Source organism: Rhizophagus irregularis, chromosome 8, assembly GCF_026210795.1.
Source record: "Rhizophagus irregularis chromosome 8, complete sequence".
Classification (NCBI taxonomy): Eukaryota; Fungi; Glomeromycota; class Glomeromycetes; order Glomerales; family Glomeraceae; genus Rhizophagus; species Rhizophagus irregularis.
The window spans coordinates 3,537,952-3,565,497 of record NC_089436.1 but is presented as its reverse complement, the minus strand read 5'-3'; the positions used below and the strand labels follow the sequence as shown (position 1 = coordinate 3,565,497).

At 27.2% G+C, this 27,546-nt stretch overlaps 5 protein-coding genes across 5 annotated transcripts; 4 read left to right on the top strand and 1 right to left on the bottom strand.

Annotated features, from left to right (window-relative positions):
- Positions 1–4,370: 4,370 nt before the first annotated feature.
- On the top strand, positions 4,371–6,438 carry OCT59_028667 (uncharacterized protein; the record flags this gene model as incomplete). The annotated part of the gene is made up of 6 exons (XM_066147461.1): positions 4,371–4,792; positions 4,954–5,017; positions 5,080–5,121; positions 5,190–5,241; positions 5,333–5,521; positions 5,609–6,438. 6 exons carry the CDS (start codon positions 4,371–4,373, stop codon positions 6,436–6,438), a joined length of 1,599 nt encoding a protein of 532 aa, XP_065994170.1.
- Positions 6,439–12,482: 6,044 nt separating this feature from the next.
- On the top strand, positions 12,483–13,058 carry OCT59_028666 (uncharacterized protein; the record flags this gene model as incomplete). Its single annotated transcript, XM_025331534.2, has 1 exon — positions 12,483–13,058. One exon carries the CDS (start codon positions 12,483–12,485, stop codon positions 13,056–13,058), a length of 576 nt encoding a protein of 191 aa, XP_025186236.1.
- A 2,725-nt stretch (positions 13,059–15,783) lies between these two features.
- On the top strand, positions 15,784–16,287 carry OCT59_028665 (uncharacterized protein; the record flags this gene model as incomplete). The annotated part of the gene is made up of 1 exon (XM_066147460.1): positions 15,784–16,287. One exon carries the CDS (start codon positions 15,784–15,786, stop codon positions 16,285–16,287), a length of 504 nt encoding a protein of 167 aa, XP_065994169.1.
- A 54-nt stretch (positions 16,288–16,341) lies between these two features.
- On the top strand, positions 16,342–18,037 carry OCT59_028664 (uncharacterized protein; the record flags this gene model as incomplete). Its single annotated transcript, XM_066147459.1, has 2 exons — positions 16,342–16,805; positions 17,140–18,037. The coding sequence occupies 2 exons, from the start codon at positions 16,342–16,344 to the stop codon at positions 18,035–18,037; spliced, it is 1,362 nt and encodes a 453-aa protein (XP_065994168.1).
- Positions 18,038–20,479: 2,442 nt separating this feature from the next.
- On the bottom strand, positions 20,480–23,509 carry OCT59_028663 (uncharacterized protein; the record flags this gene model as incomplete). The annotated part of the gene is made up of 2 exons (XM_066147458.1): positions 20,480–20,817; positions 21,028–23,509. The coding sequence occupies 2 exons, from the start codon at positions 23,507–23,509 to the stop codon at positions 20,480–20,482; spliced, it is 2,820 nt and encodes a 939-aa protein (XP_065994167.1).
- Between the last annotated feature and the right edge of the window lie 4,037 nt (positions 23,510–27,546).

Sequence of the window (27,546 nt, the reverse complement as noted above, 5' to 3'; positions counted from 1 at the left end):
AAATGTTTTGCCTGATTCACTTACAATTGACAATCAAAACATTTCGAAACTAGAAAATTAAATAAACAATAAATATTATTGTATAAATATTACCATATGATTACGCAAAAATACTTACTTAAATTTTCTGTTGGTGATTGGACAACATCTATTTAAAAGAATAAATAATAATTAATAATTAATGAAAATAAAAATTTCATAATAAAAAATTAAATTTTGCAAAAGTTACTAAATAATAAATCTGAAGAATTTGTTGGTTCTGGAAGATTATTAAAATTTAAAAGTCTACTAGTATAAATTGCTTTTGGATGTATTTGAATATTTTCAGGTTTATTGAATCTACTCTCATTTGATCCACTTATTTTTAATTTGTTTTTTCTAATTTTTTCACATTTTTACTATTTGTGAATGAATTTCACTATTTTTATTATTTCTTCATTATAAAATTTTTTTAATATTTGATATAACTCTTTTAGTTGTTGGCCTATTTTTTACTTTAGCATCCAAACATTTAATAATTAAATCTGAAATTAATTTTGCTGTATCATTAGAAATTTTTGTCGAAGTCCTTTACATATTTTAACACCTAAAGAATAATCATGAGTAATATTATTATAAGGAATTTCTTCTGTCATAAATTCATTCATTATTATTCCAAATGAGTAAATATCTGCTTCTTTTGTGTATTGAACTATTGTTGTGAAAATCTTTATGGACTTTTCCTACATTATGAATATTTAAAAGTCCTCTTGCAATTTCCGATAATTTACCAATTTTAAAACTTAAATTAATATATTAAGATTGGCTTAAATAATTCCTTAAATTTCCATGCTCACAATATCTAACAACATTTTCAAAATAAATAATAAGATGGGATTTAACTTAATATGAATATTAAGGGTAGAGAAGAAAGCAAAATAAAATATCGTATTATTAAAAAAATAATAATAATTATACTTATATGACATGTATGAGATTTCGAATTACCTCATTTAGAAAAGCTGCGCCTATATCAGAAGAATTATCTGTTATCCAAACTTTTTAACGCAACTGTAAAATACGAATCTCTTATCCAACACCTGATATATCCTTCAGACTATTCAGTATAATAAATTTTACCAAGACCACCACTTGTAATATAAGTAATATCTTCAAAATTATTATAAGGTATCCATTCAAGACATTTCGTAAAATGTAAAGCATTAAGTTGTGATTGTTGAATTAATTCATCAATATTTTTATTTCCACTAGTCCAATTTTTAAAATTTTCTTTAAATCTTTTAGCATTACAAGGTCGACACCATGAACTTCCTGTACCAGGTTCATTACATTTTCCACATATTCTATACTCGTGTTCTTTTTTCTAAATCTTCCATATAAATTATTTTTTCATCTGTATCTTCTGATTCAGTAGTTGAACCAGTGGTAACATGAAGCTTTCAAATTAAAAAAATATTATCATCGTTAAAAATTAAATAAATATAATTATACAACATAATAATAAGAAATAAATTTTTTACATGATATTTTCTTTTATCAACAAGCATCCATAAATCCTTGGTTGTTCTTTGGATTTCTTTTTTGATCATTCCATACTAATTTTGTTTTGTTTTTTTTTTTAATTATATTTATTTATTAAATATTATAATAATGTAAAATAATCTTATTTACCTCAATGATAAAAATGATAAAACGAAAAATCGAGTCAAATTTATAATTCTGAATTTAATACTAATATATTTTAAGTTTTTGAGCTAAACATGATATTTATTTATTATTAGTGCAATACATTCTTTACAACCTGATCGTTAAATAATTTTTACGCCTTACGACTTATGTTAACCATATACTATCTCAATCAAAATATTTCTTGTCATTGCACAATAACAACGTATATTCTTTTTTTCGTCAATTTAATTTTTTTTTTTCCAATCAAGAAACTTGGGAATAAAATCCTAATTTATAATTTTTAATTATCATTTATTTCCTAATTTAGTTAAAATCTGGACAAATGGTCGACCACTAAAATGCACTAACCAATCATGTTATAGTTCGTGTCTACTTTTTCAATTACAAATATTATGATTAATAATCAAATTTGCGAGAAAATGATTAATCGCTAAAACATACATTTATTATCTATGTTCTTAATATTTTTAGATAGAATTTGACCCCTTAAGTAGTGAATGTCATCAGGGAATGGCTATATATATTTTATGATAATTAAAAAAAATTTCTATATTTTAATTAGTAAAAAAGAGGCCACTCATTGCGAATTTATTTTCCACATTATTTATGATATCATTCAATCTTTGGTGGTGAAGTGAAAGTTTATTTTCAATAGAATTAACAGTGTTACCAAATTATAATAAGAAATGGGTTTTGGTCTTTTGGATTTTATGTAAGGGGTGTCATCATGAAGCAATAGAAAAGAATTTTAGTTATGAAATTAGTGTAGAAAATAATGAATTAGTAAGGAAAAGTGAGAAATGTAATGTTTGTGGAAACTGTACGAATTATTATTTTGTATAAATATTCTGCATTTAAATTTGAAAATATATTAATAAAAGATTATTTGATTATTATTATGAAACGAAAAAATTCAAGTGAAATTTTTGAAAATCCTAGTAAAAAGGTAAAGTAAATTGTGAAATTATAGATATTTGCGATAAGTACTATTTAATATTGATAGAAGAATACAGAATTAAGAGGAATGAAAGCTTACAGGAGTACATAATGAACTAAAAAAAAAATATGGTACAAAACAAGATAAAGTGAGCCAAAAGATGGGTGAAAAGAATGAATAAGTAAAGGAAACGAGATGAAGAATACGATAATGAAATAACAATTATTGAAGAAAAAAGTTAAGAATTTATTGGTCAATGTAAAAAATTATTTTGGTGGAGAAATAGGAAACGAACAAATAGATGCATTTTTGAGCAAATTACCTAATACAGAAAATAATATGATTAGATTGTGTGTTTTACTTTTCGTTGGAAAAAGGGTTACAGATTATTGTAGTCAAGTGGAGAATTTTTGACTATTCTTCGAATATGTTACCGTCAAACGGGAATTGAATAGGCTTTATTTTTTAATGTATTACTTTTTTGATTCCACAATTTTATTTAATTTTTATTTTTGTATCTTTTTTTTTATCAAATATAATAAGTGTAGTATGCGAATCATAGAAAAAGTAGAAAATTAGAAAACATAGGAAAATATTAAAAAATTAAAAAATTTTGTAAAAACATTTTTTTTTAGTTTAGTAACTAAACGAACAAATTATTTTAGATTCATCAATTAGAATTTAAATTTTATTAGTCAATTATAATCATTTAGATAGACTGGTTAGTTATAGCCTTATAGGGTTATTGATGATTTATTATCAATACCTCTATGTATTTTAAAAATTATGTAATCTTTTCAAGACTTAAATAATTAATAAAATGCGTTACTATAAATTAAAAAAAAAAAAATTCGAAAAAACTGATATCATAATTCAGGTAAAATTCATAATGTTAAATTATGAAGATCGATTTACGAAAGGTATTATCCTACCCGGATTTCGGTTTCTATTCGGATTTTTATCCGAACCGGATAATCCGAATAAAAACCGCCATAAAAACTGGATAATTTTTTAAATTTATTCGAATAACGTATTCTATCCGGATCGAAACACTAATTACCGGAATATAATATTACCAGTTACTTGCAGTTACTTGATGTAGAAATTTAAAATAAAAACTATTTTATCCATTCATGCAACTTTGAGATTAAATAATCAATTTTCATGCAGATGAGTGACTTAAAGTTCGTAACACCCTACCGGGAAGTTTCTGTATACGCTAATAAATTTGCATAGGTCAAATGTGCATCATTGTGAAATAAATTCTCGAATAATAATACTAAGTGTAACGCTAAAAATTTAAATACCGTAAAAATTTTTTTTTAAAAAAATAATAATAATAATTAAATATTATTTTTTAAAATATTATTTCTACTAATTTTGTGGGTAATTTTGCTGATATTAACGGATTTGGCCAAAATTTCGCATAAAGTTCGATTGAAACGTTCAACTAGACCATTTGTCACTTACTAATTAGGATATAATCATGTCAAGAAATTCTTCAGTTTATTTTATATTATGGATATTACTTCAAGTATTATTATTAGTTAAAGTAAATTGTCAACCGACGCCCTTTAAGCCAAGAGTATATAGTTGTCATACTGCTACATTCATTGACAATAAATTATATATTTTGGGCGGATTGGATTTAAACAGTAAAATGCTAAATGAATTTTTTTATCTTGATGTTTCTGTACCATTTAATACTCAAGAATTATCGTGGTAAGATTTATCAAATATTAACATGGTTCCAGAACATTTTCTTGCGACATCAGTTAAAGGTGGTACAAATAATGATACACTATTTTTATATGGAGCTTTTCAATCAGAAACATTGGTTTATACGTTTAATTCTCGTAGTCTTGTATGGAGTACTCCAACAATAAGTGGGAAAGTGGACATGCTCCCAAGTGTCCAAACAGACCCCTCATCAAGAGATGTTATTTTTGAGCAAGAACTTATTAACGTAAGGAGGGGGAAAAAATACGGTTTAACAGGCGTTATTGATTATAATGGAAAATTTTATTTATGGGGAGGAGCGACCAGCAATATTACTTTAATAAATGACATGCTTGTTTTAGACACAATAAATCTTAATTTGGATGGAGGAAGTTTAATAAATAAATTGCTTATTTCAGATACAAATTATACAGTATGGATGAGTTGGTATGGTCCAGATCATGTATCTAATGTACCAACTCCAAGACGTGATTACAGTGCCACTTTAATACCTAACAATAAAATTATTTATTTAGGTAAGCGATATAACTTTTATGTATTCCTTACTTGTGTTTAATTTATTTTACTAATGATCACTCATTGTTTAGGTGGTATTGGGATATTGTGAGCTTTGAGATTATTACTAAAGGTACCACTTACAATTTAAGTGAGGTAAATTTATAAATATATAAATTTTTTTCTAAAATCAATTAATTAAGATAAATTATTTTTAGGTTTATATATATGATACGATTAATAACAGTTGGGATACAAAGGTAAGTTATAACTACAAAAATATATAAAAAATTTTAAATTGTAAATTAACTAATGATTTTAAATCTAGATAACATCAGGAAATATTCCTTCTGATAGAGGCGCGTTTTCCACTATTCTTGGTATGTAATTAAATGAGAATATTAAAAGTCTATAATGATTATTAAAAGTTTGTATATATATTAATTATAAATGTAAATTATAATTTAATAGGTTTGGATGGTCAAAGAATCATAATTTTTGGAGGATTTTATGATTATCCCGGATATTTAGATACTACACTTTATGTATTAGATTTAAATAATTTTAATTGGTATATTCCAAAAATTTCTGGTAAAATCCCAAAGCCTAGAACCTATCATAAAGCAAATGTAATTGGAAAATATATGGTTGTATCATTTGGTAAATACAATACTTTTACGTTAGTATACTTTTATTTAATTTTGTTAATAACTAATTTTAATAAAAAAAAATTTTTTGATTTAATAGGAGAAGGTTATGATAAATTGATTGAAAGTGATATATTATTGCTTGATATTAGCAATAATGAAGAATATATATGGACAACAATGTTTGATCCAAAAATTCCATCACAACCACCATCACCATCACCATCACCATCACAATCACAATCACCATCACCTTCGCTATCACTTTCGCCTTCACCTTCTTCTCCATCATCACCAAATAATTCAGGCAATATAGCTGGAGCAGTTGTGGGATCTTTATTAAGTGGTATTTTATTATCAGTTGGTGGTTTTCTAATATACAAATGGAATAAAAATAAACGAAAGCAGAAAACTATTCATAAAAATGAAAATGATAATGATTACAGTCGAGAAGAAAAGGAACTTCCTATCATAAGAGGTATTCATAGTTATAAACAAGAGATCAATAATGATGCGCAAGAAATTATTCAAATACCTGGAAATGAAAATACGACCAACCATGAACCAATAATAATTTCACCTTCAATAATTAATAAGAATAGCTATCATAAGCAAGAAATCGTTTTATCGCCAGAAAATGAAAATACAACCAACCATGAATCAATAATAATTCCAGTTGATGATCATCATGGGCAAGAAATTATGCGAACGCTTCAAAATGAAAATACAACTAGTAATCACGAACCAGCAATTTCGCCTTCAGCAGTAGTTAATACTAATAATGATAATCATGGGCAAGAAGTAATTTCATCACAACTTTTAAAAGATGAAATTATTCAAGCTATTAAACAAGAAATTGGCCAAAATTTGAAAAATGAAATTCTTCAAGCTGTTGAAAAGAATTTTAATATTACAAAAAATAATGCATAAACTTATTTATATTTGAAATTTTGTAATGATGAAATAATTTTTTTTTTAAATAACGTATATCTTTAACAAAACTGAAAATTTTCATGCTTTATGTTTAGCATCACTAAAGAGAAAATTGATAATAATCACTTCATTCTTTTTTAAATTATTTCATATAAAAAAAGGAATATTTGCATTGACTTGCTGCATAATAATTTAGGTCAAATTTATAGTTTCTAATTTCAAACATTATGTATAATGCTTCTAATAAAGTTTTAGTTTAATAATTTCTTCAAAATAAAATTTCATTAAAAATAAACTAAATTCATGAATTAAAATTTATTATTAGAAAGAAAAAGATATCATAAATACATCTGGCTAAATAATACTTTATTAAAACAACCGGCTCGAATTTCGACCCTAGTTTTTTGACCTTCAATTTCACTTAAAGAAAATCGACTATACTTTAAGGGGGAGGAGGTACTGTACATACTATAAACACTGCATTAATATTTATGGAAAGGCGAATAAGCAGTCAGTAGTGTGTAGTAGTTACACTCTTTCTAATCCAATAATTATTATTATCCCAGGCTGTAAGACAACTTCCTAAAATTTGATACTCGATGTAGTTCCGGTTTGTGAAGTATTCGCATTGTTTGAACCCATTCCTGCCAAAATATCATTGTGTCGAGAATATACGCATGCAGCATGCTAGTATTACACTAGGTTACGATGCAAATTTCACTATGTTGAATAACTAAAGAAGAACTTAGTAAATTCCATTATGGTACGTACGTTCGTATATTAAAATTTAATTAACGTATAACGAACGAACCAAAATTGAATAATTTTAGATTATTCTCAGTTTCAAAATTTGCAAAAAAAAATGTTTTTATCCTTTCAGGACATTTCAATTAACTTATAATTCCTCCATGTTTCACGTATGTTGAAGGCTCGTTAGTTCAAGCAATATACTTATGGAATTCTTTGAATGATGTATATTTATTATCGTGCTCAAGCTTAAAAGTAAATACTATAAGTAAATCAGAAATTTAAATCTTCCTAACTAGTTTTAAGTGATAAGTAAGAATAAAATAAAAGATTTAGGCATGGAAATTTTAAAAGAATATAAGATCTTGGTTATTTTTAATTTTTAAAATGTATAAAACGAGAGAAAATTATCAAGTTTTTAATATGAAGTCTAATAAAATAAATTATGGGTCAGCAAAGCTTAGGAATTCTTTGCAACATACAATATTTTAGGCATTTTTCTTGAACGTATAGAACATTTTCGGATACACTCATACATTTTATTACGTAACGGAATTTTCTCAAAAAGTATGTGGTATGATGTGGCTCTTTGCGCCACATCAGATCATTATTAAGCGTAACTTATAATAATCATTAAGCATGTGCAAAATATCCTAATAAACTAATTGAAATAATACTCTTAAACGTCTATTTTTAAAAAAATTATAAATTATACCGAAAAAACATACAACTTTTACTAAAACCTTCTTATCATTTCAGAAAAATGTGAAACTCCAGACACGCTCACACGCAACATAACTTAGTTGAATAAAAAATTCCTTTAAAATGGGTGGTTTCCAAGGCGGGTTAACTCCGCATTAGAAATTACTAGTAAATCTTGAAATCATTTTCCTGCGCCGTTAAAATCAAGATACTAATCATTGTGATTTATTAAGCTTTTGTTGATATGATATAGATAACAAAAACTTGTATGAAACAATTGAAACATATGAATACCATCGTTTCTCATGAGTCATTATTATTTACATTGACGGAGTTACTCAAATAAGATCCAATAGTATCAATATAACATGTCAAAATCTTATATAAACCCACTGTCTCCAAAAAATTTCCGTAAATTATAAGCTTACTGACTAAACCTTTTTACTCTAAACATCATTTTCCCTATTAGTTTCCAACGTTTGTAAAGTTTTCTCAATAAAAAGAAGCCGACTACTCCACTCTTGAACCTAGATATATTGTACACTGCCAATATCGTATTTATATTTTTAATAATATTAACATTTTTTTTTCTTTTTTTTAAATATAAAAGTAAAATAATAGGTACCGATATTTATTTTCAATTTCTCTAAGTTTTAACGCGATTAAGCTCTTTTCAATATTAATATAGGTTATGTCAACCACTAGCATTGTAAAATATAAACTTAAAAAGCCTTATATAATTGTATTTGGTTTTTCGGATTTATAAATTAGGTATTTAGATAATTTTCAAAGCGCAACAGTGCTAGTTGGTTTATAGATAGGAGTGTAAGTATTCTACATGAAGTGCTAGTAACCTCTCTGTATTTTACACACTCAATATTAAGATCTTTTACATTTTTTTAAGATTTAAATTAACACAAATTGCCGATTGAGATTCCTTTCATAGACCACAAGCAACTGTAGACGACCTTGGTTTATTGGAAACGTGATAAACCCATAGCATATGCCCCTGTCTTCCGGCTGGTTGACCATTAATTTGGTGTGAAGGTTGCAGTCTAGTTAGGATCTCAATGAGATAGTTACTAGAATAGTTCGCACAATAATTATAAAACGTGTCACTTTACGAATCAACCATAATGATAAAAATTAGAACCTTTGCAATTATCATAGATGAACATATAAGTTTTCGGATACCTTATGATGCTTATCGACCGTAAAAATGAAGTTGCGATTAGACATTATACAAGCCTTTTGGAGATTGGATAGTATTATATAAAATTAAGGTGAGCGTTGAATTTTTAACTTTTTTCCTTCCTTTTATTGTTTTGGCATGTACATTTATCTAGGTTAAAGATAAAAAATACATATAAGGACCATCATAAAAACTTGTGCAATAAATAAGTTTTTTGATTAGAAAGAATATTAAAATCTTTATCTGTTAGGCCGGGCAAAAAAAAAATTTTTAGATTCTCGTGACATAAAATTTTTAAATGACTCGGCCGGCCGCCATTTTTTTTTATATATGTAAAATTTTTTTACGCACATTGGCCAAAAACTTAAAATCACGTGATAAAAATTTTTACTATAATAAAAAAAATTTCCATTTTTCGAAAAACTGACCCGGTCGAGTCACGAGAATCTAAATTTTTTTTTTGCCCGGAATTTGTACTATAAAGGAGATATGATGTTTTTTTCTGAATTAATAATATTTTTTATTTACTTATTTATTTTTTACTTCAAAATTACAATGGTAATGGTGATAAATCATGAAATTTTCACATCGATTTTTTTAACATTTATAAAAAAAAAATAAAAATATCTTTAACATTGCATTATTAATTGCGGTTGATTAAACAATAATCGTATGAAACTATCGTACCAAACTTAAACTGCAAATAAGATATCACGAAATGGCCGGCATTACGCAATTTGACTGAAATTAAGTTTGGCACACAATTGGATTTTGTTACTAAAATTTCCGTGTACACCGGTGATGAAAAAGTCACGTGAATTTTCATAACATTGTGCTAGTATATAATTGCCTTAGGAACATTACTATTCTATGGCGCGCCGATGTGGACAGATTGGTATTTTATTAATACCAACTCCTGCTATTTAAAATAATACTAGCACTTGTATTTTAAAATTACTGAATTTGCCTAAAATGGCAATTCCTTTTTATATTATTAGACAGATTTGTATTTGTTTAATACCAAATTTCTCTAATTAAATATTACCAACTCTTGTAATTTTAAAATTAGTAGATCTTTTTTCTTTAATAGACAGATTCATATTTTTTTATTGCCTCCTTTTTTCATTAGAAGATCTTTTTTCTTTAATAGACAGATTTGTATTTTTTATTATTAGCTCTGACGATCATTTTTATTCGCTAAATCTCACCGCAGGTGATCCTTACCGCAGGTGATTTTATTCCGGCCAAATTATAATTCCAGCTGGAGTTAATTGTGTAACCTAATAAAAAGTTTTGACTTTTTTAGTAACAATGTGGTATAAAAATTGCACCAATGAGTTCGGAAGATGCCCGTTTCTAATCAAATATGCAGTTAAATTTTGTGTAGCCTCACTGAATAAATCACTTTACTTAAAAAATCTATTTCGTAATGGTCAAAAGTGGTCTATTTGACCTTAAAAGTGGTCAAACTTGACCTTATTGATGGTTAAAAGTGGTCAAATGACCATCAGTTGCCTTAATTGATGGTCAAAAGTAGTCTATTTGGTGGTCAAATGTAACCATCAGCTACCTTAATTGATGGTTAAAAGTGGTCAAACGTGGCCATCAGCTGCCTTAATTGATGGTCAAAAGTGGTCAAATATGCCCTCGCCTTTAACTACCAATTATTAGTATAACCAAACAGAAATTTTCGAAAAATTTCTATGTGCTATATGACCACTTTTTAGGGTCAAATAGACCACTTTTGACCATCAATTAAGGTAGCTGATGGTCACGTTTGCCACTTTTAAGGTCAAATAGACCACTTTTGACCATTACGAAATAGATTTCTTAAGTAAAGTGATTTATTCAGTGAGGATACACAAAATTTAACTGCATATTTACTTATAAACGGGTATCTTCCGGATCTATTAGTGCAATATTTATACCACATTGTAACTAAAAAAATCAAAAACTTTTTTATTAGGTTACACAATTGAATTTGGCTGGAATTATAATTTGACCGGTGAAATCACCTGCGGTGAGATTTAGCAGATCTGCTAATGAATAAAAATGATCGTCAGAGCTAATAATAAAAAATATAAATCTGTCTGGTAAAGAAAAAAGATCTGCTAATAAAAAAAGGGGATAATAAAAAATATAAATCTGTCTATTGAAGAAAAAAAGATCTGCCAATTTTAAAATTACTAGAGTTGGTAATATTTAATTAGAGAAAGTTCGTAATAAATAAATATGAATCTGTCTAATAATGCAAAAAGAAATTGCCATTTTAGACAAAAATCTGCCACTTGCAGTAATATTAAAATACATGAGCTGGTATTATTTAAATAGTGGAAGTTGGTATTAAAAAAATACCAATCTGTCCACGTCGGCGCGCCATACTATTCATATCTGCTTTATGTCAACAGTATTTGATATAAATAATAGGTAGTGTTCCGAAAGGGTCGAGTCGGGTCGGGTTTTGAGGTGTATTCGAACTCGACCCGAGTGTAAAAGTAACGACTCGGATTTGACTTGACCTGATTATATTCTGACTCGGATAACCCGGGTTCGACCCGTAAGTTGTATTTAATATAAAAAACTGAAATTTTTAGTTAAAAATATAATAAAAAGATTCGGGTCGCCAGGTCAAAGTAAAGGTATAACTCGACTCGACGGGTCGGGTCGAGTTCATGCGGGTTACGGGTCATCAAATCATGCGACCCCAACCCGACCCCTAAATACGATAACCCGGGTTTGACCCAACCCTTTCGGAACACTAATAATAGGTCATCCATTCCTATCGCTATCTTGTACAATTTACTTGAATGGTCGAAAAAATAAACTCATTTATTTATCAATGAATATAGAGATTAATTAATACGTATTTACGTCTTGTGATCAGGTAGTGATACACATTAGGTAAACAAAATCCATTTTTTAATTTGTTTTAAATGATGAAAACATGAGAATAAATTTAAAGTCAAATTTATAATAACTAGTTTTATACACATATCTTATTGATAAAAATTTTAACATTTATTTGGATTAGTTGTAATACATCGGACCTCGCTCATGATTATGTAATTATTCTGGATTAAGAAACCTAAATTATAAAAAAGGGAGCCATATTTACTTTGGCAGGTTCAATATTAGTTTAAGATGAAGTTTAATATTTATAAAAACAATCGGGTTTGAAAGATAAAAATATGTGCTGTCAGATGTTTGTAAATTATTCACGCATGAATTAATATTATATAGTCGATGATAAAACCGTATTAATCATTTTTCTCGCATACTAACTAACTACTTTTTTAGTAACTGTACTGATTTCGCCATTATATACTCAGAAAAGTATATATTATACTGTATATCATGGACACAAATAATTATTTAGATACGTCTCTTAAAACTCTCTCAAATGTTTTTCTTTCTTGCTTTCTTGTCTAATAACATGGATAACTTCTATAATGAATTTAATCAATTTAAATCTAGAAATGTATGGATAAACAATACTTTAACAACTAAGGAACAGATATTGAATGCAAAAGGAAGAAGTTATGACAATACCTTTACATTAACTGAAAATATATTAAAGTTGTTGCAAAGAAAAGGGATATTATGTTATAGGGTCAAACCGGTCAAAGTCTCTGACTTTAATGATGAATTGGAAAAAAGATTGGGGTATGATACTTGGAAAGAGATAGTGTGTATTTTCAATAGGAAAATAAATACAGAAAAGACCTTTAAGATTCAAGTTGCACAGCATTCTGAGAAATGCCCTAAAAAAATCTTCATCCTTTACTTCTGTTACGCCAATAGTTTTGGCGGTTTGGAGCAAGTCTATTGCAAAATCAAATGGACCATGATATCCATTGGGCCCTGTGACCTGGTCGGAGCTCAAACTTGCCTTTGTATAGGTTTGCACCAGCAACCAAGTATTGAACACACATATTGCGATTTCGATGCTTCATTTCCATTGAATGGAATGTCTTGAGACGGGCCTTTAGTTCAGTTATAAGATTTCTGGGTATTTCCAGGGAAGAATTATCTTTCAGATCTTTGCACTTGCAGGTGAAAGGTGGGAATACTGACAATGATGGAGCAATTCTAGCCAGTTCGTTATTAGTATGCTTCAATGATTTTTAATCCCTTCATATTGACAATTAAAGGATAACAATACACAATACAATTTCAAGCGAAAATATACAAACTGTTGGGTTCTTGGGTATGTTCAGGCGACTGGGCGTTATTACAATACAGTAATACAATAAATCAGCAGTTTGTGTAATATTCCGTTTTTCCAAAAGTTATTGTCGCACAAAAAACGATTATTGCCATTTTCAAAATGGTTTAAATTGATGTCTACGTCAAACACACGACCGAAAGTCACAATACTAGAAGTGAAAAAGAATCCTCTCAAAATACGCCTCAAAAAAGAAAAAAGTCATCACAAGAGGTCACTACCCTAGAACTTGAAAGATAAATTGTTTTAGTAGAAACTTATAGCTCTCCAACTAATAATTTCGGTGATAATAATAAACGTCATAAAATTTCTAACAACAGAGATAATGAAGATAAATACTAACACGATGATCCAACTCAAATTGAAGACTTCAATAATATTAATTAGAAGCCACAAATTACATCACTAAAAGTGTCAATAAACGATAAACCCCGGTATGCAGGTCAATAAATCTCCAAATAACGTGACTACACACAAAATCTGATAACACCAACAAATTTTCTACCACACGTGACCTAAAAGGAATCACCCACCGCGTTTTCACTGTCTATATTTATCTGAGAGACTGTTTTTTTTTGCCTCCCAAAAATTTTTTCACATTCCTTTAAACGCCACCGGTCACGTGGGTAGAATTTTAATTATAAAATTGTTGGTGATACAACGAATTTCGAACACAACAGATACACAACAAATACGTAATTCTGACGTTCAGATGATGAAACATTAAGCCATAATCTAACAATATTAGGGAAAAAACCAGAATTTTATGCGTTTACATTCAAAGACTTCTTTCCTAATCAAGACTTCAACGTTATTCAGATAAGAATTTAATGGATTACGGGTATCGAAAGAAGTGGAGTACAAATTCTAAAAATAGGATTTGCCAGCAGATTTTCGTTTCGCGAAATTTGTATCTAAAGTTTTTTGTAACAGTCTTGTCTTCTAATCTTTATCTTAAAATAACAAAAAGAATTTGTCATAACGATTTTTCCCCAATGAGTCAAGCACGATATACAATTATACATTACGTTTACTAAATTTAATAAATGTGATTAAAAATTTTTTTAAAAGTCGTAACGACTTTGATAATAGATTCGTGACGATTTGTTGGATTGGTTGAAAAATAGATCGGTGAACGTCTTAATGCGCAGGCGCAGCAACAGCATATGGACTAGATTGTATCTAATAAATTATCCGGTTAAATTATCCGGTTAAATTACAGCTGATTTCATAATGTACCAATCAATTACACTTTGGATCCAAAAAAGTGTATCACGTGATATTACATAAATCATGTGTTCGTTATTTTTTCAATTTGCTGAACAGGCAACTCTCGGCGTAAAAATTTGCCAAGTGTCCTGTACATTATGAAATCAGCTGTAATCGGTTAAATTAATCGATTAAATTAACCGGTTAAAATATTTGTAATTCTGGCCAAATTTACAGTGCCGGCCAGAAAAGTTTAGCCACCAGGTAAGATATCTACACATGCGTGGAATTTTTTGTGTTATATAAAATTCATAATGTGGGCCGAAATTCATAGTGCCGGCCAGACAATTTTGGCCTGAATTTCGTCTTTCAACTAGAGTTTCGTTTCGATTAGTTAGAGTTTTGGTCTGGCCTAATTTTGGCCGGGATTAAAAATATATTTGATGCTAATCCTGGCCGAATTTTAATGCTGACTAGGATTGAGTTTTAACCGGTTAATTAACCGGTTACATTATGATAATATATTTTTTTATTTATTTGTTTATAATAAAAATACAATTAAACATAATATCCAACAATTTGTATATTAACACTTGAAATTTGTATTGTATAATGTCATCCTCAATTTCGATTTTAACGATTATAATTCTTGCACTAAAGTATCAGTCACAATTGACAGTATTAACAAAGGGCCGATGAAAAGTTTATGAGACCAATCAGAAAAATATTGAAACATAAAATAACTGAAAAATTTTATCCGTTATTTCTGTAAAAACTCCGTAAAAATGAGCCTTTCACGGATTCATTCACGGAAAATGTAAATAATTTGGTAAATTCCGTGATATAAGGCTATTAATTCCGGAAATATGAGCCTTTTACGGAAAAAAGATGGAATATAAAAAATGGATCGACATTTTTTACAGGGTCTAGAATTGTTTGAATTTTTACTTTAGGACAAAGATGTCTTTTGACTAATAAATATCTATAATCAATATAGAACATATCTCATTATTCATTAAGTACGCAATCTGCACTTGGCTCAGGCAAAAAATTTAAGTGCATAATGTTACGCCAAGAATTTTTATGCACGGCGTATGCAGTATAATTACAATTTCGATAGGCTACGCAAATTTAAGGTTAGTGTGACTGTAACACAAAGTATTTTTATAAATAATCAAATAACAATTGGCCATAACTTTTTACTTTTTTGCGCTAGTATCAAACAAAAAAATTATTATTATTATTTTTTTTTCAAAAAAAAGTAAGGATGTCCTTAAATAAAATTTCAAAAGAAGATGAAAATTTCTTAAAAGAATTTTTAAAAGAATTTTATCGACAAATTATAAAGATAGAGAATTATACAAAATATGAAAATATTTTAATGGAATGGATAAAAGAATTTTTTAATTATAATGAAAAGGATCTTAAAAAAATTTTAAAATTAATGGAAGATCATGAAGAGAAAGAAAATTGGTTTTCAAGTTTGATAGGATTTTTTTATGAGTATGGTATAAATAATAATGATGATGATGATGATGATGATATTATTATTGATAAAAATAAATCTTTTAAATTATATTTATTATCAATTAATAATTATGAAAATGATAAAAATAATAAGAAATTGATTTCTATTTATCAATTACTTAATATTATTATTTCAAAATATTTATTATCATTTTATTATTATAAAGATATTTTATATAAAAGAAATATTATCATAAAGGAATTTAAATCTTTGGAAAATACTCATGTAATGTCTTATAATTAATTTGAAAATTTTAATGGATTAGAAATAAATTTATGTAAAGATGAAATAAATTCTATGGAGAAATATTTTGAATCAACAGATAAAAGTTTTAACGATTATGATAATAAGAAGGAGCTAATGGAATTAAATAATCTAGGTTACTGTTATCAATACGGAATAGAAAAAAAGAAAGATGGGTTTAAAGCATTTAAACTTTATTTAAAGGCAGCAGAAGGAGGAAATTCTGATGCACAAAATAATTTAGGTTATTGTTATCAAAATGGAATTGGTGTAACAAAAGATAAAAAGAAAGCATTTGAATGTTATTTAAAAGCTGCTAATGAGGATGATTTACACGCTCAATATAATTTGGGTATTTGTTATCAAAATGGAATAGGAATAAATAAAGATAATAAGAAAGCTTTTGAATGGTATCTTAAATCAGCTAAAGGAGAGTATTCACCAGCACAAAATATATTGGGTAATTTTTATCAAAATGAAATTGGAATGGAAAAAGATTTGGAACAGTCTATTTACTGGTATAAAAAAAGCAGCGGAAAATGGAAATAAATTCGCACAATATAATTTGGGTAATTTCTATAAAAATGGAGAAAATGGTTTAGAGAAAGATGAAAACAAAGCGTTTGAATATTATAAGAAATCAGCTAATCAAGAATATTTAAATGCCCAGTTTGAACTTGGATACTGTTATGATGAAGGAATTGGTACTAAAATTTATAGAGAAAAAGCATTTGAATTATATAAAATTGCTGCTGAAAAAGACCATTATATGTCACAATGTAATCTTGGAATTTTATATGAAAATGGTAATGGTACAGAAAAGGATTTAAAACAAGCTAGTTATTGGTATAGCAAAGCAGCAGAAAATGGATGTGAAAAAGCATGCTATTATTTAAGTTTTTTCTATGTACTTGGAAAGGGAGTTGAAAAAGATATTGTTAAAGGTTTTGAATATCTTAAAAAATCAGCTGAAAAGGGATACTCTGATGCTCAATTTGAACTTGGTTATTATTATTATTATGGAATTGGAACAAAAAAAGATTTAAGTATGGCTGTTTATTGGTTTAGTAAAGCAGCAGAAAATGGATGTAAAACGGCACTACATAATTTGGGTGAATGTTACGAATTAGGAAATGGTGTAGATAAGAATGAAATTAAAGCATTTGAATATTATAAAAAATCAGCGAAATATGGAGATATGGATGCAAAATTTATACTTGGTTATTGTTATGTAAATGGTATTGGAACTGAAATCAATAAAGAAAAGGGATTTAAATTGTATGATGAAGCTGCTGGTAATAGTGATTATAAGGAATATGAAGAAGAAATTGTAGATAATTTGGATGAGGTTAAATATTGGTATCAAAAAGCTGCAAAAAATGACAATAAATATGCATTATACAAATTAGGTGAATTCTATCAATATGGTAATGGTGTTGGTCAAAACGAAATGAGAGCATTTGTATTTTATAAAAAATCAGCTGATCAAGGATTTATAGATGCTCAATATAAACTTGGAGATATTTACAGTAAAGGAACTGAAATTGAAATTAATAAAGAAAAGGCATTTGAATTATATGAATTAGCTGCAGAAGGAGGAAATGTTAATGCTCAAAGAAGTCTTGCATCTTTATATGAAAAAGGCGAGGGAACTGAACAAAGTAAAGAAAAAGCTATTTATTGGTATGAAAAGGCTATTGAAAATGGGTGCCCAAAATCTCAAGGATTGCTAAATGTTCTAACTCAGTAAATGGCAAAACCAAATTTTTGAATTTCTAAATATTTTTAACAATAAAAGTGCATTTTGCAAGTTTCACATATTATCAACAATATTTCCATTTTATATTATGTTTTAAGAAATTAGAAATTTTCAAGTTTAACAAAATTTCTAACATTATTTATTTAGTTTGTTTACCGGTTTTTTCCCCTTAAATCAACATTAAAATTACATTTATTTATTATATAAAACCCTGCATGAGCCAGCTCATGAGGCCAAAAGTACTTTAAAAATATATTGTCTCGCAAGCTAATATATTTAAAGTACTTTTGTCTCGTGATCCGACTTGTGCGGAGCTTTAATTGAATATTTATTCTCACCTAATTTATAGATTTCTTTTTTATTTATTGGATATTTGGTAGAATTAAATAAAACTAGGAAATGTATTAAGTCTGAAGCTGCTGTTAGTTATATAGTAATCGCATCCTGATATGTTTATATAGTACCACTAATTAAGAAGACTAGTTATACAATGTCAAGATCAATACTTTGCATCAGTGTTACAAAAAAGGAGATATATATAATCAAAAAAAAAATGATGACGTAAGTGGAAGGAAAGAAGGAATATTACATGGGTTAACTACCAAATCATCTAGTGCATAACAATAGAATGTCCTTCGCTACGTTCTAGATAATAAGAGAATAATGACCATTTGTTATTTTTCTATTATTTAATATGAAATATTATTTGCCAGTCACTTCTATGACTCATTATATGTTGTAGATAGCACGTCTGAAATAGTCGATATTTTTTTTGATTGAATTTATCACGTAATCCGGCACTGCGGCAACTCCAATTTTATCTTGTGTAACATTTAACTTGAAAAAAAAAAAAAATTCGCAAAAAAATTCAGACTTTCAATATTTAAGTAACTGTATAGTAAAAAAGAAATAAAATAAATTTTTTAAGTTTTAAATAGTTTTAATATTTTATTACCTAACTAAAAATATAAAAGTTTGTGCTATTTATACAAAAAAGTCTAAGTATATAAAATTAATATATATAAATACTTTAGTACTTGCTAAAACAAACTTTAAAAATTTCAAAGAAACGTAAAATATTAATATTTATTCTTATAATATATATAATAAAAATAATAAAAAGAAATAAAGACAGTATATATATAATATAGGTTTCCAAGGTTTCCAAAAAATAAAATGTATTTGACACGAAAAAAAAAATTTATTTATATTGCGTCAAACACAGCCACATCACGGATCATGTGCCTGAGCTAGATGTGGTGCGGCGCATGACTCCCATGACTCCCATCATCCCATAACTCCATTAAATGATTAACGCATTTCACGTTTTATACTTGCGTAGTTGCTTTTTTTTTTATAAAAAGATCAGTAGCGCATTTCTTTATTAAAAAATTTTGAAATACTTAATAATAACAAATTTAAAACAAACAGTATGTTGTGTGAACGAGCCTTTAAATCCTTCAAACATACTGATTTATGATATTTTATAGTAAAGCGAAGTATTTGGGATTAACTAATAAATGTGTGAGGTGTCATTTAGAAGTCGAATCATTAAATCATATAGGAAAATGCTCTCAGAATATAATTACAGAGTGGCAGTCCAGCTCTTCCAGCTCCAGCTCTACCAACATATGAACAACTAAAACCATAATAATCACAACAACAGTGGTAGCGGCAAATGTATCAGAAGTAGCATCAACAGTAGCAACAGAATTTAAAATACTTGGTGGTTTAAGTTTAACTTTTCTAGTATAAATATAACTTTATATTGTAAATGAACAAATTCTTTTATTTTTGTAAGGTAATTAATGAATAAAATAAAGGGTATCGTTAGTTAAATTATGCAGTTCTATTTTCCAAATTTATGATTAAAAACAAATATTACAAATATATGTATAGTCGAAATTACGTTCTGATCAAAATTTAAAAAATATCGTTACATCAAAAATTATACATCCCGTTGATGAAAATTTTATTGTTGCTATTTATAAATATACAAAGAAATAACCCTTTATTTTCATCCTATAATTTTGAAAATGAGCGATAACAATTCACACCAATTTAATTTATATCCCATAATTGAATTAAAAGAAATAGAAATAATGAAATGTCATTGTTCAGAAAATGACTCGAAACAACAAACTATCTTTTTATCAAAATCACAAGATATCAATCATCTAAATCAAAAGGAAATGTGGAATAATGACAAATAACCCTAGACCAATCCTATTTGTACGTAATCAAATTAAACTTTATTTGACTTAATTAAAGACCATAATATCAACTTATTCTTAATAATGTAAATAACTAAAAAAAGTAGTATGTAAATAACGAGTTATCAAAATAATAAAAAAAATGTGAAAATAAAAAACATTTATACTAATTAAATCTAAACGTCCATTATCTAAATATTTTTTTTTGCCAACAATATCACTATTTATCTTCACCCTTTTCAAGCAATAATGCAAGAGATTTTTGTGCATTTTCATGTCCTTCTTCAACTGCTTCTTTATACAAATTAAAGGCCTTTTTTTTATCAACATCAACTATAATTCCGTGAAGAAAATAATATGCAAGCTTATATTTACCATTTGCACATCCTTTTTCAGCTGCTAGTTTATAAAAATAAAATGCCTTAATTTCGTTTTGATTAACACCATTCCCTAATTCAAAAATTTCCCCTAATTTGTATAGTGCTACTTTATTATCAATTTCCGCTGACTTTTGATACCAATATTTAACTTCATTTATATCAAAATCCATTTCTTCACCTTTTTCATAAAAAAAAGTTTTTAGTAAATCTATTGCATTATCATTCCCTTTTTCTGCCTCTTCGTATAACTCGAATCCTTTCTGTTTATCAATTTCTGTCCCAATTCCATTTATATAACAATAACCAAGATGAAATTTCGCATTAATATAACCTTTTTCAGCAGATTTTTTATATAATTCAAATGCTTTAATCTCATCCTTATTTATACCTATTCCTAATTCATAACATATACCTAAGTTATCATATGCAACCTCATCTTCATTATCCGCAGCTTTATGAAACCAATGGATAGCTTTTTTCAAATCCTTTTTTGTTCCTTCATTTGTAATATACACAAATCCAAGATTATTTTGAGCATTTACATATCCTTTTTCTGCTGATTTTTCATAACATTCTAATGCCTTTATTTCATCTTTTTCAACTCCTATTCCAAATGTATAACAATTACCTAGATTATATTGTGCTATTTCATCTCCTTTTTCCGCTGCTTTAGTATACCAGTAAACAGCCATTTCTAAATCTTTTACTATTCCTTCCCCATTTTTATATAAAATTCCCAAATTATTCTGTGCAATAATATGTCCTTTTACAGCTGCTATAGAATATATTTCAAAAGCTTTCACCTTATCAACTCCAACCCCAATTCCTTTATCATAACAATATCCAAGTCTAAATTGAGCATCTAAATACCCTTTCTCAGCAGATTTTTTATAATATTCAAACGCCTTAGTTTCATCCTTTTCAACACCTTCACCATTTTTATAACAATTACCCAAATTATATTGTGCTATCTCATTTCCATACTCTGCCGCCTTGTTATACCAATAAACAGCTAGTTTCAAATCTTTTTTTGTACCTTCACCAGTTTTATATAAAATTCCCAAGTTATTTTGAGCATAATTATGTTCCTTTTCAGCTGCAATTTTATATGATTCAAATGCTTTTGATTTATTAACTTCAGTTCCAATTCCATTAGAATAACAATAAGCAATCTCAAATTGAGCATTTAAATATCCTTGTTCGGCTGATTTTTTATAATATTCAAATCCTTTAACATTATCTTTCAAAATTTTTCCATTTTCATAATAACATTTACCTAAATTAAATTGTGCTGATTTAAATCCATTTTCTACTGCTTTTTTATACCAAAAAATAGCTTTTTCTAAATCTTTTTCTATACCTTCACCACATTCATATAAAATTGCTAAATTATTTTGAGCATTATTATGTTCTTTTTCAGCAGCAATTTTATAAAACTCAAATGCTTTTTCTTTATTAATCACACTTCCAATTCCAAAATCATAACAAGTTCCAAGTTTAAATTGAGCATCCAAATATTCTTGATCAGCTGATTTATTATAATATTCAAAGGCTTTGATTTCATTTTTTTCAACTCCTATTCCAATTTCATAATATTTTCCTAAATTGAATTGTGCTATTTTACAACCATTTTCTGCCGCTTTATTATACCAATAAATGGATTTATTGAAATCTTTTTCAATCTTTTCTACTTTAAATTCATTTAAATAATAATAATCACCAATATTAGTTTGTGCATTTGAATTTCCACTTTTAGCAGCTTTCATATACCATTCAAACGCTTTATTATCATCTTTTGGTATTCCAATTCCATTTTTATAATAATTACCTAACATATTTTGTGCAAAAGAATATTCACCTTTAGCAGATTTTAAATACCATTCAAAAGATTTTCTATTATCTCTATTTACACCTATTCCATTTTGATAACAAGCACCTAAATTATATTTTGCATGCAAATTTCCTTCATTAGCAGCTTTAAAATAATATTCAAAAGCTTTTTTTTCATCTTTTATTACTCCAATACCATTTTGATAACAATAACCTAAATTATTTTGTGCATCAGAATTTCCACCTTCAGCTGATTTTAAATAAAATTCAAATGCTTTAAATTCATCTTTGTTTTTTCCTAATCCATATTGATAATAATAACCCAAATTATTTAATTTTATCAATTCCTTCTTTTTAATATAATCTAATTGATTTTGATTATTATTATTATAACCTTTATTTGATAATGATTCGAAATATTTTTCAATAATACTTATCTCATCTTTACATATATTTATTTCTAAACCATTAAAATTTTCAAATTGATTACTATAAGACATTACTTGTAAATTTTTTAAAGATTTAAATTCCATTGTAATTAAATTTCTTTTATATAAAATAATATCTTTATAATAATAAAATGATAATAAATATTTTGAAATAATAATATTAAGTAATTGATAAATAGATAACAAATTTTTATTTTCATCATTTTCATATTTATTAATTGATAATAAATATAAATTTAAAGATTTATTTTTATCAATTATAATAATAGTATCATCATCATCATCATCATTCTTATTATCATCATTTATATTTTTATTTTTTATTATACCATGTTCATAAAAAAATCCTATTAAACCTGAAAACCAATTTTCACTTTCTTTATGATTTTCCATTAATTTTAAAATTATTTTAGGATTTTTTTTAATTTCATTATTATTATTATTATTAAAATAATCTTGTATCCATTCCATTAAAATATTTTCATAATCTTTATAATTTTCGATCTTTATAATTTGACGATAAAATTCTTTTAAAAAATTTTTTAAAAAATTTTCATCATCATTGGAATTAATATTATTATTTAAAGTCATTTTTTTTTTTGTATAAAGAGAGAATTGTTCTGTGAAGATTATTTGAAAAAGAAAATTTAAATAAAAAGGTCGTACCGGTTTCACATAATAAATATATGTATTACGGATACACGACATAATTCGATGATGTTGTTTAATGTATTAATGTAAATTTCTATTTTTTGTATTACGTCTCTGAAACTATTTTTATTTCATGATGTAATATTTGATTTTTACGATAAGAATAATTCTTCGATGGTAACTAAAAATGGAAGTTAATTATGATGATCAGTAAACCTTACATTTTACAAACCTTATTAGCGAGAAGGATCGAAAAAAATGGGATGATCAGTGCGCATTTGAATTTTTATCAAATTGGCCAATGATCATTCATTTGTAGGATAGTCATGTGTTAATCAAAGTCTAATAATAAAAATAAATAATTTATTCCAAAATAAAATTAAATAACTTCGGCAATAAAATAAAACTAATCATCAAAGTGAATAAAATGAGAAACCTTTTTTTTTTTGTTTATTGAATATATGTAAATCCATTTCCAGATATTTGACTTTCATAATTCATTTTAATAACACAAGTCATAAATATTTTTTTTTAAAAAATTTGATAATTTTCTTAATAATAACTTTACTTAAATTAATAATACTCTGAGAAGTTTTATTACAATAATACCGAATATTAAAATTTGACAATCTCGTAGTTTTATTTACAAAAATTATTTGTAATATTTATGATAATTCATTGAATTGACATTATATAATAAAAAGATATTTTCGAAAATAGTTTAATGATTACCGTTTTTCTAGTTTTTATTTATTTTTATTTAAGTCTGCCATGTTTGTTTACTCTTTTTTTTTATTACAACATTAAACAAAAAAATTGATTACGAAAAATAACAACCTATTAGTGTCAAGTGTTACAAAAAAAAAGGGAATATGATTGAAAGAATTTTTTAAAACATAGAAAATCATTGTTTAAATTTGAATGTTAAAATTTCTTCAACATACTAGTTACAAAGAATGTTATTATGGAAAAACATTGCATAATAATTCAAAATCAAATAACAATTTATTCACTTTATTAATCTATTTAATTAATTTCATATAAACATAACTAAATAAATAATTTGATATATCCAATTTTTTAAGAATATGCAATATGTTACTATTTGTTGCTGACTTAGCCAAGTCTTTTAAAAAAACTTGTTGTCACCTGATCACCACGTTGAGGTGCAGCAACATTGATCAGGGGGGAAGGGGAGTACGAAAGAAACTGAAAGGGAAGGGGAAAGCGAGGGAAAAGGAAAGCGAGAGGGAAAGGGAAAGCGATAGGGAAAGGGAAAACGAAAGGGAGAGGGAAAGGGAAAAGCGACAGGGAAAGGGAAAACGTAAGGGAGAGGGAAAGGGGAAAATGACAGAGAAAGAGGAAAACGAAAGGGAAAGGGGAAAACGACGGAGAAAGAGGAAAACGAAAGGGAAAGGGGAAAACGACAGGTAAAGGGGAAACGAAAAGAAAAGGGAAAGCGATAGGGAAAGGGAAAACGAAAGGGAGAGGAAAGGGGAAAACGACGGAGAAAGAGGAAAACGAAAGGGAAAGGGGAAAACGGAAGGGAAAGGGGAAAACGGAAGGGAAAGCGAGAGGGTAAGGGAAAACGAGAGGGAAAGGGAAACGACAGGGAAAGGGGAAAACGACAGGGAAAGGGGGAAACGAAAGGAAAGCGATAGGGAAAGGGAAAACGAAAGGGAGAGGGAAAGGGAAAAGCAACAGGGAAAGGGAGAGGGAAAGGGAAACCGACGGAGAAAGAGGAAAACGATAGGGAAAGGGGAAAGTGAGAGGGAAAGGGAAAGAGAGAGGGAAAGAGGAAAATGACAGGGAAAGGGGAAAACGAAAGGAAAAAATGAAAGGGAGAGGGAAAGGGGAAAATGAAAGGGAAAGAGGAAAACAACAGGGAAAAAAAGGGAAGGGGAAAAGCAAAAGAGGGAGAAGGGAAAGAGCAAGGAAATACACAAACATACACATCACCCACACACACAACAACCCACATACCTAAAGGAAGACGTAAAGATCCCTATGAAAAAAAATCATCCAATTTTTGTACAATATTTGTTCAAGTCCGTGTGGAAATTGTACAATTATTGCAGATTTTTGGATAAAAATAGCTATGAAGTCTTTCAAAGCATATTAAAAGTATGCAATTTTTGTACAACTTAAATTTAGGATATAGAAAATGTTCAATTTTTGTGTGATCTTTATACAACTTAAATTTAGGATACAGAAAACATTCAATTTTTGTACAATAAAAATTGTGATTATTGTACAACTTGAAAATAGACTTAAATTTAGGATACGGAAAGCAATTTTTGGGTAATCCTACTATACTACTTTCCATCTTACCTGTATGGTTACATTTGACCACTTTTAGGGTCAAATAGACCACTTTTAACCATTACAAATAGATTTTCCTAAGTAAAGTGATTTATGCAGTAAGGTTACACAAAATTCAACTGCATATTTGCTTATAAACGGACATCTTCCGCACCCATTGGTGAAATTTTTGTATCATCTTGTAACTAAAAAAAAGTAAAAAACTTTTTATTAGGTTACACGATTAGTTCTGACTGGAATTATAATTTGGCCAGAATTATGCGGTAAAAATCAACTCTTAAAATTATATATATTGATCACGTGATCTGATCGTCAAAATAAATATGACGACGTGAAATGTTTTTGTTTATGTTTTTTTAACCTTTAACTTTTCTTCAACTTTCTTTTAAAATATCAGGTAAGAAAAACTTGTGTTCTTTATCTTTTTATTTTCCTAACTTTTTACATTTTAATGTTACTAACTTGCTTTCTTCACTAACTTCATACTTTTTTTTTTATTACTAACACTAATAATTTACTTTTTAACACTACTAATTTGCTTTCTTCACTAACTTCATACTTTTTTATTACTAACACTAATAATTTACTTTTTAACACTACTAATTTGCTTTCTTCACTAACTTCATACTTTTTTATTTAATACTAATAATTTACTTACACTAATAATTTACTTTCTTCTTTGATACTACTATTAATTTACTTTCATGTTACTAACATACTTTATTTTATTTTATTTTCTTACAAATTTTTATATTTATGATTATATCAAATTTAGTATTTTATTTATGAAATATTGTGTATATTTTTTATATTTTAAGTCAATAAAAATTCATAATTTCACTTTATAAATTGCCTGTTATTACTGTAAAATTTAACCTATAATTCCTAAAATATGGCCTAAAATTTGGCTCAAAAATCACACAATAATTGTATAAATTCAGGTCAAAAATAGGATAATTATTGAATGAATTGCCATGCAATAATTGTGATTTATTGCAATTTTTAGCACAATTATTGTATGGTCAAATATACAGAAATCGTAGTGAATTTAATTGAATGATTTTTCAACAAAAATCACACAGACTTTTTTCATAGGGAGAGAGCGGCCTAAAAATAAAGAGAAGACAGAAAAAAAGAACCTAAAAAAAGAAGACAAAAAAAAAGGATACATATTTTAAATTATACTCAAGATTATATGTTACACGTCATAAGGAATCATTATTTGCATGAGTAATTTTTTTTGACCGACATGTATTACTTATCTCCTGGCTAATTAGGAATAAGTAAAATTTTACTATTCCAATTAGCCAGGAGATAATTGATTTATCCCCTGCCATTTACACAATAGTAAGTGTTTTATAGTATATCGTGAGTATAATATAGTATATTTTATTGTTGAATTTACGCTTGGTTTTGTTTCATTTTAAAAATTTTAAAATAAAAAAATAAATTTTAAAAAGTTTCGGAACCATTACTATTACACTTGAAAAATAGTATTGAGATTACAAATAAATTAAAAGAAAGTTTTTCTCATTTAGAAAATGCAAATCTTTCCGAATTACTCAAATTTTCGAATCAGTCCATTATAGTATAATCAATAATTAATTTTTACCGCAAAATTTCCTAGAAACGGATAAATAAATACATATAAAATT